This window comes from Bacillus rossius, chromosome 8 (assembly GCF_032445375.1).
Source record: "Bacillus rossius redtenbacheri isolate Brsri chromosome 8, Brsri_v3, whole genome shotgun sequence".
Taxonomy (NCBI): domain Eukaryota; kingdom Metazoa; phylum Arthropoda; class Insecta; order Phasmatodea; family Bacillidae; genus Bacillus; species Bacillus rossius.
Window position 1 is genome coordinate 15,088,878 of NC_086336.1, and position 9,317 is coordinate 15,098,194.

At 34.4% G+C, this 9,317-nt stretch overlaps 1 protein-coding gene across 1 annotated transcript; it reads left to right on the plus strand.

The window, feature by feature from the left end:
- The first annotated feature begins 822 nt into the window (after window positions 1-822).
- On the plus strand, window positions 823-6,020 carry LOC134535532 (uncharacterized). Its single transcript, XM_063374677.1, has 2 exons — window positions 823-904; window positions 3,498-6,020. Exons 1-2 carry the CDS (start codon window positions 834-836, stop codon window positions 5,758-5,760), a joined length of 2,334 nt encoding a protein of 777 aa, XP_063230747.1. The 5' UTR covers window positions 823-833; the 3' UTR covers window positions 5,761-6,020.
- The last annotated feature ends 3,297 nt before the right edge of the window (window positions 6,021-9,317 follow it).

Here is a 9,317-nt window from a genome sequence, read left to right on the forward strand (position 1 = left end):
AATCACATAAAAAACATGTTAGACATTTTACCGTGCCACCTATTGGTCGAAACTTATGCTATAATGTGTAGTAAATAAATCAAAATTTCCGCAAAAATTGCTATAAGTGCACCCAGAAAAAACCTTAAACAATTCGAGAGTAAAATCAACAAACAAAAACCACTTAACTCAGAAATATTTTAAAAAATATTACAGATGAAAATAGACAACAGAGAGATTAATGATTAATGGACTAAATCTAGGCAAACAGCAGATGAATCACAAAAAAAAGAAGGGGGGGGGACAGGCTATTTTTAATTAAATAGTTTCCTTTAAATAAATTTTTAATAAATCTTAAACTAGCAAACTTAATGAATATTAAAGCAAAGGCAAATTAAAATTCTTTAACTACTCTAATGAATTATATTATTTCACTTAGGCTTGCAACATTAGCGAGAAAAAAGAAGAAGCTGGGGTTGACACAGAACCCTCTGCCTGCTGGTGATGGTCCTGCAACACCAACCTTGCCAGAGAGCCCAGGCGGTGAAAGTTCGGTCCCCACAGTGCCAGATGTAACCACCATGGCGTCTTCAGTGGCGGCGTGTACATCACGCAACACTGATGACAGTACACATACTCTGTCCGATGACTATCAAGGGTAAGCTTTACACTTACATATCTTGTTTGTGATATGACAGGTAAATTTAGAATTCATGTGATAATACTCATATGAATAAAAATTATTGTATGGGCTATGTTTCTTAAAAGGGAATAACTCTTCTAGGAATGATGACCTTCCTCCGCTGATAGTGGTTTACGAGCCTCCATTGCCACAGATAGATCCGGGACTCAGTATGTTAGAGGGTCGAATGATGGTTGACGTTCGTCACTTCATGGTGCAATGCCGTCTTCTGGAGAGACACAGGTAAAAATTGTTTTATGTAAAATTGAGTTATTTAGATTTTTTTCCACTACTGTTTACCGCCTTCTGAACGTTTAACCGGCTGGAAGGTTGAAAATTCTTCTACAAACTTATTGACTTCATTAGTTAGTAAGTAAATAGGATAGATATGTAACAATACCGATTTAAATTAATAAATGTTGAAAAAAAAAGGAAAATATATTTGAGCCATATTGACGAGGAGAGATAAATAGCCAATGTAATCACAGCTAACGCATATATCGAGTGAACTGTGGTGGAGCTACTTACTAACGTAGTAAGCCTTTATTCGATAAGAGGTTAAACACTATAGTGGAAAAAAAATTGCACACCATATAAAATTTTCATCGGGGAAAGATGGACTTTTGCCCCAACAAACAAAAAAAATAATTACTATGCTAAAAAATTACAGGGTTCCATTTTTATCGTATAGTTTTACACTAAGCAATGCAAAGTTGAATTGCAGTACGAACAATATTATGTTTTTCTTTTAATTTCATACTTTTGGCAGCCGCGCAAAGGAACCCCCCTGCGCGCCGAGCGGACCAGCCGCCTACGGCCACTTCCTCCCGTAATTATTTAGTTATGTATATAACGATACAAAAATAAGGGCCAATCTCTCGATGCTGTCGTTCAACAATGGATTTTTCACTACCCAAGCATTTATTGTATCACTAACCCCTAGCAGTTACACATTTTCGTTAGTTATACAAGTTCGTTAGAAACACAATTACAAGGCAGTGGCGATTCTTTTTTTTTTTTTTTTTTTTTTTTGCTTTTGGGGTCTGTAAAATTTTGTTTGTAAACAAATATTGGCCAGAAAGAATTATATATTTTTCAATTTAACTTCCGCTACATTATTTGCAACTATAAATGATCATAGAAACATAAGTTCCACGTGCGCGCACACACAACAAGTGAAATGAGGAGTTTTAGCAAATAAACATTGAGGTAATTTTCCAAAATACAATTTTAAAGACCTTTATACTGTGTTCTTACATTTGCAGTTAGATTTATTTAAATTCTTTGGCAAATGTTACAATTTAAAAACTTTGTTTAAGTATGTCCAGTTATTTTTTTAGGTAATTTTATTTGTTACAAGAAACCGAAGACCTTGCTGAAGTAAAATTATTATGTATAGAAATTGTGTTTAAATGGGTGTGTAATACTTAGATGAAATTGATACAGAATTATATGAAATAAAATTCTATTGTTTTACCAGCCTTTGAGCTTTCTGGCTGACGTGAAATTGTTATAATTAAACTTAGGGCCTAAATTTAGAAATGCTCGAATATGCAAAAAGTAATTCACTCGCTCACACAATGGCCTATACAAATTCCAACCCACTGTCAAAAGGGCTGGAAACTTTAAATTTGGGTCGCAGCCTCAATGATGAAAGTGGGAAAAGTACCAATTTTTATTTTCTAATTACTAAAAAAATAAAATTAAAAAGTAGGCACGCACCTTTAAAATCGGTGTATACCTTCTTTCGGAAGAACGTTGTTGCAGAAATTTTTTAAGAAACATAGTAAAAGGAACAAGATAAATATATTTTTTAATAATTTAAAAACTTAATATTCTAATTGTGCATATTCTTGTTACTTATAAGAAGATAGCATCATAACATTTGCACGCTTGGCTTACGACAGTTGGACGTGCCAACGTGTCTGCCGATATGGCGATAGTACCTATCTGTTCTACGAGTAAGTAACATTTTAATACCTCAACGTAAATATCCAATTTATTTTTTATTAATTTTTTATTATTAATTTTTTGGAGGTGAAGACGATGACGATCGAAATAGTGTTTTACTATACCATGATGTGTAAGAGGGCAAATGCGCGAATAAATGTGGCCATGGCCATATGGCTTCTTGCAGCACAGTGAAATGCAAATGAAAATTGTATCCTTTTCTTGAACAACATTTCAGACTTACATTAAAATAGCATAATTTTTAAGCATGTAAAATGTATATCTGTTCGAGCCATGTCACAATTATTTTTTTATTTAATTGTGACATGCACATCAACAGTTTGGGAAAACTGTAGTGGTGTGCATGTTATTATATTGATAAGTACAAAGATAAAGAAGCTTCTGTTCATATTCAAAAATTAGCGAACCTACTGGCATGTAAGTTTATCTCTTTCATTTTATTCTGTTCACATGTCACTCGACAGAGCTCAGGAGCTGCTAAGATTATTGTGTATGGTGAAACGAGGTAACACCCGTACTGATAACTTGACCACCTTACCTCAGTGCACTTCAACGTACATTTACGTATATATAGAATAATCTTTTATCACAAAGAGTCGGGCAGATCTTTCAGGATTCACTGCAAGCTATTTATGTTCGATTTTAACGACAGTAGTTTGGATGTATGCAATATTATGCTGTTAGAGCAGTTGCATGAAATTAATAAAATCACAACCTAACAGCTTGAGTACCAATGTATAGCAATAGTTATAGCTAAATTGCCGATGCTAGTAAAAAATTGTCTTGTTTATTGTGTGAAAGCCAAACGGGTAACAAATGTTTTTGGGAGATGTTACCAGAAATTATTATTATGTTGGTTTTACAGGTGTCCCATTTCATCTTCAGGAACATATTTTCTGGAAAGTGTCAACAGGTACGGTCTGCTGACAAATTTTAAATTTAAGTGCACTCACTGCAATCAAGAGCAGCAGTTCAAATCTGAGCCTGTGGAATGCCTTCCAGTGGGAAGAAAAAGAAAATGCAAAATCGATACCAACTTAGATATCAACGATAAGATTGTTTGGGGCGCAATTTCGGTTGGTCTAGGCTACGGACCATTGTATGAACTATTGTCACTAATTGATATGCATCCTATGAGCCCGGGTTGCTTTTCTTATCACGAGAACAGAATCGGAGAGCACTGGAAGGCAATGTTGCAGAAGGAAATGGAAGATGCTGCACTGGAAGAGTTCTCTATGGCGAAAGATGATGGACGCATCTGTATGGTTGGAAATGAGGAATATGCTTGGACCATAGGAATTTTGGATGGAGGTTGGAGCCAAAGATCCTATGGTCATAGGTATTCTGCTAAGTCTGGATGTGCTATAATAATTGGCTTCTACACTAAGAAATTGTTATTCCTTGGTGTGAGAAACAAATATTGTACCGCATGCATTCGGAGCGAACGGATGGAAAAGGAACCCACGCCTCACCTGTGTTTCCGGAACTGGACTGATTCTTCCACTGCAATGGAGGCAGACATTATAGTGGAAGGTTTCCGGTTCTGTGAAGCCAAGTACAAACTTCAATTTAAGAAGTTTGTTGGTGATGGGGATTCAAGTGTGCATGCAGCCATAGTTGCAAATGTTTCGTACGGAAGAGATGTTGAAAAGATTGAATGTGCTAACCATGTCGTGAAGAATCTCAAAAAGAATCTTTATGCCATAGCCAAGGGCATCCATATGCGGCATCTCAGCCAGTCGAAAATCAAAGCCCTCTGTCGCTGTGCAAGAGGTTGTATCAGCAACTGTGGGGGTGATGCTATGCTACTTCAATCAACACTTCTAAATGTGCCCAACCATGTGTTTGGAGACCATAAGTTATGCAATTTAGATGTGTGTGAGAGAGCTGGTAAAACAGCAAATCCCTGCAGTTATGACGCATTGCCTCGTGAATTGATTGTGGGAATCAAACAAGCTTTTGACCGAGTGAGAGCAAAGTCACAAGCACTTGTAATGGATCTCACAACCAACCAAGCAGAAATGTACATGTCATTAGTTGCAAGGATGGCTGGCGGTAAGCAGATAAACCGTTCACAGCAGGGGTCTTACAGCCGTAGGGCTACTGCTGCTGGTTTGTCTTTCCAACTTCGCTACAAATGGCATGGACAAACTATGAAGGCGATCACAGGTCACAGCCCTGGAGTGACTGTGAAGCGATTAATGGCAAAAAGACAGAAACAGCAGGCGAACTGTAGGCGAAGGTTGGATATGAATCCGCATGTACCACGGAAATCGGAATCATTTAAACCACAGGGTGATAAGAGCTATGGTCCTCATGCAACTCAGCCTCCAGCTTCTGGTCTTGAACTAGAAATTCTGACTGAGTCTGTGATGAGAAGCATAGAGCTTACAGTGCAAGAAAGGAATGATCTGGAGGTGCAGACACGAGATCAAGGAAGCAGTCAGTTGTGGATGAAGGAGCGGAGAAAACGAGTCACTGCTTCCTTTTTCGGACGTGTCTGTAAAATGAGGGAAAATACTTCGTGTAAAGTGACAGTGGAAGCGATTGTGTACAGTCGTGTATTGGAGAATGCTGCCACAATACATGGTCTAGCAAACGAGCGCATAGCTGTCGCTTTATACGAAGAACAAACAGGCCATACTGTTAAACAATGTGGTCTCTTCGTTGACCTTCAGCATTGCTTTCTTGCAGCTTCTCCTGATGGTTTAGTTGATGAAGATGGTTTGGTGGAGGTGAAATGTCCATACTCTGCAAGGGAACTTAACCCTTTAGATGCAGCAATGCAGCTGAAAACGTTCTTTTGCAGAGTTGTCGACGGCGAGCTTTGCTTGAATCGCTCTCACAATTACTACTATCAAGTGCAAGGGCAATTACACATCACACGAAGAAAGTGGTGTGATTTTGTCGTTTGGACAACGAAAGGCATTTCAATAGAAAGAATTGTGAGAGATGATTGTTTCTGGCTTGAGAAAATGGAGTCAAAATTGTTGCGATTTTTTAACAACTGCTTGTTGCCAGAGCTTGCTGATCCATGTCGTCCCAGGGGACAACCGATTCGTGAGCCAGAATATATTATACAGGCACAAGAAAGTCGTTCAAAGAAACGCAAAATTTCAGATGTGTGAATTTTGAGAGACAGAAATTGTGTGGCTGACGAGAACTCTTTTTTTTAATTTGATACAGTGATGCTTTATATCTGATAAAAAAATTCTAATTATTGTTTACTTCTCATGCTTGTACAAATTGAACAGTACTGTAAATGTATTTGATGACATAAGCAATAGTAAGTTATTAGCTGATATTGAATACAAACATTTTTTTTTCATGACTACAAAAAATAAGGTTCTCTGGTTGGCGAGTGATTATATTATACTAATGTCAAAAAGATGTTATCGGGAAAAAATAAATGAAGTTATTTTATACCACTGATTCACTACCCATAAAATCAAACTGTAACGTCTTTGCAACTAGTATCTCATACAAGAAATATATAACATATTCGTGCTTCATTTTGTATAAAAATAAAACACATATATAATATCGGGAGACAGCCTTGAAAATCGTGCATATCACCAACATGGCCAATCAGACTCACAGTCATGTTTACGATAGCAAGACAGCTAGCAAACCAGTTCAGTTTATATGCAGCTTAACTGAAAAATTTATTCAATATTTTCGGGGTGGTTTTACGCTCAAAATTAATACAAAACCAAATCAGGAATCCTTGTATTATCATTTATAATACTACAAAATATCTTCCATTTCCTTCGAATTGTATTGAGCACTAAAATATTGATTTACTTTTGGCCCAGATTTTATTCGACGATACTCTGTAGAGTTTAGCTTGTTTGCATTCTTTATTTATTAGGTTTAAATCATGGCCAAATTTATTGAAGTGTAACACTAATTATATATTTGTGTGTGCCTGGTTAGGAATTTGTATGATGTACTTACTAGAAAAACTATGTCATATCAGTGTAATAGTTGTACCCTTACAAGCGTTGAATATTTATGAAACATTTTATTTCTTTTGTTTTTAAAGCCGCAGACTTGTATTTTATTTATTGCATTTAGACAACAACATGCGTCCGTATTTTCTACATTGCACGCTCTGTAATATTTTGAATGTTATAGTAATTTTTGCTTTTTAAAATCTGTGATTTATGTGCAGTAGAATGATTTGTAATTTATGATTATTTCTTTTCATATTTTTAATGAGCCATTTGCTAATATTATATACACTTCTCCATTTATTATAATAAACACATATTCCATTATTGGAATTATTTCAGAATGGGAATCAGAAGACTACAAAAACTATTCTCCTGCATAAGAAAGGTGATAATACCAGTAAAGAAAATTATCGTCCGAGAGCAATTACGTCTTATATTTAGGGACACCTGTATTTCGCTAATACATTTCGTGTCAAGGTATTTAACAAAACACTGTAGATTTTTCTTGTAATTATTGGCTGTGGTCGGTGAAGGCTGTTTTCCCGCACTTGACGGGGCCAATGAGGACGTAGTTACCGTACTGCTGCACGCCCGCAATTCGCCAAACCTCTAAGAAAAAAAAGCTACAGTTATGTGTGAAATAGCCTGACACGAGATGTATTCACGAAATACAGGTGTCCTTAATTATATCGAAAAATATTTGAACATTGTATGATAATTTTAAGTATGAAAAGTACAAAATACTTTCAAATTTAATACATGGTTTTACATCAACTCTAAGCACTAAAACCCATACTGCTTATTATCTACAAAATAAATCTATACACGGCAACTGATTATGAATCAGTTGAGTTTTTTTTATAATGCATCTAAGGCCTTGATTGTATAAATATATTGTTGGATAAATTAACTAAACTAGGAATACTATAAAATGCACAAAAATAGAAGAGTTTGATCTCAATGACATAAAGCATAATTTATCTATTTAGCACAGCCTGTATAATTGCTTCCCCATTGTCAAGACTAAAATTAAAAAAACTGCGAAAGAAGCAGTATAAAATATCTATCTCATTATCTTTGCGGGTGACTCAAATATCATACAAACAAAACGAAACGCAAGAAAGCATATTTTAAACACTGTAAATAACTTAGATTTTAAATAAAAGGATAATAATCAGTCTGTAAAATTTAGTTTTAACGATGAGTTGTAAACAGAACATCAAACATATATCATAGGTGTTACTGCGAACAGAGAACTCTCACAAACAATACAATTCCTTTCTGCGCAACCTGCAAGCTCCGGTACCTTCTGTAAAAAAAATATATAAATGTAAAACTTTTCCGGAAGTCGTACCATGGTAATGACTAAAATATGTAGCCTTACTTCTAAATCTAATTATCTAGAGAACAAATTGTATTACATTATTTTCATGATTTAAACGGTAGCAAAATTAACACCTACATACGAACAGAAGTTTGCTCTTTTATTCATTTTTTTAGTTACGTGATAATTTTTTTGAGTTATAAAGAAATCCAACTTAAACAGTAAAAAAGAAAGGCTTTTAATGAAAAAACCTACTCAGTCATTATAGATAACTGTTCAAACCATTTAAGATTCATCCTGTTACATAAATTTTTATATTCATATACATCTAATGTATACACATATCAGAAAAAAGGCAATAAATTCATATTAACTTCATTATCAAACTATAATAAAACACAAAATACACTTGCAGAGAACCACCAAATATATTGCGTAAGTGTTTCTGCAATGAGTTAAACTTTAAAATTGACTTTATTATTTCAAAAAAATAATTTAAAACTCCAAGCAAATGTAAGAACACGTCTTCTAGATATAATGTAAGATTATAATGCCGTGTCCGAATTCGCCTGAATAATATACTTGTAGATACTTTGGAAGTGACTTTGCAAGACTGTCAGAAATGGACGTGAAGTATGTATGCTATGCAATACGCAAGTAAATGAGTCTGTGTAATTCTCGCGTACTTGAAGTTGAAAATACTTCTTCATTTGAAATATTTTTGGTCATATTTTATATATCATTCAAATAATTTAAGAGGACGTAAAATAAATATAATTTATTTTGTATTTTACTGGTATCTATAAATAAATTGACAAAATTAATTTATGTATATGGATGTTTAAAACGAAGTTTCAACAAACACATGTACATATTTAGCCTACAGATCGTTACTACAAAACAAAAGTACAATAATAATGTATGTTGCCGTAAATTCACGTGACAGCGATGAAGTGTTAAAAAAAAAAGGACTAATTTCACATGCGTTTAAAAATAAAATCTAAACATCCTTTTCGGCTGGCTAAACATTGAACTTATCCGGATTCGTTAAAGGCAAGTGAAGTACGTAAGGTTGCAAACATGTAACTGCATTACTTTCTGATTAATTTTAATAAAATTATGCATATATCCAAAAAATGTTCAGTTAAAATTAGTATTGTATTGTATTGTATTTTATTTTATTGTATTGGTGTTTGTATCTGGGTATATTTTTATTGTGTGTTTAAGATTTATTGACTTTTGTGCCTCATGTACTTTTGGTGAAAAATGAAAATGTAATTATGTATTATTATCAGGGCCCAAAGCAAAACTATTTGTTCGTTGGCCGAAAATGAAATGTAGTTATACTTGTATATCTAAGAAAAATATTTGTATTTTGTATGAATGTAAGTATTTTATTATGTAA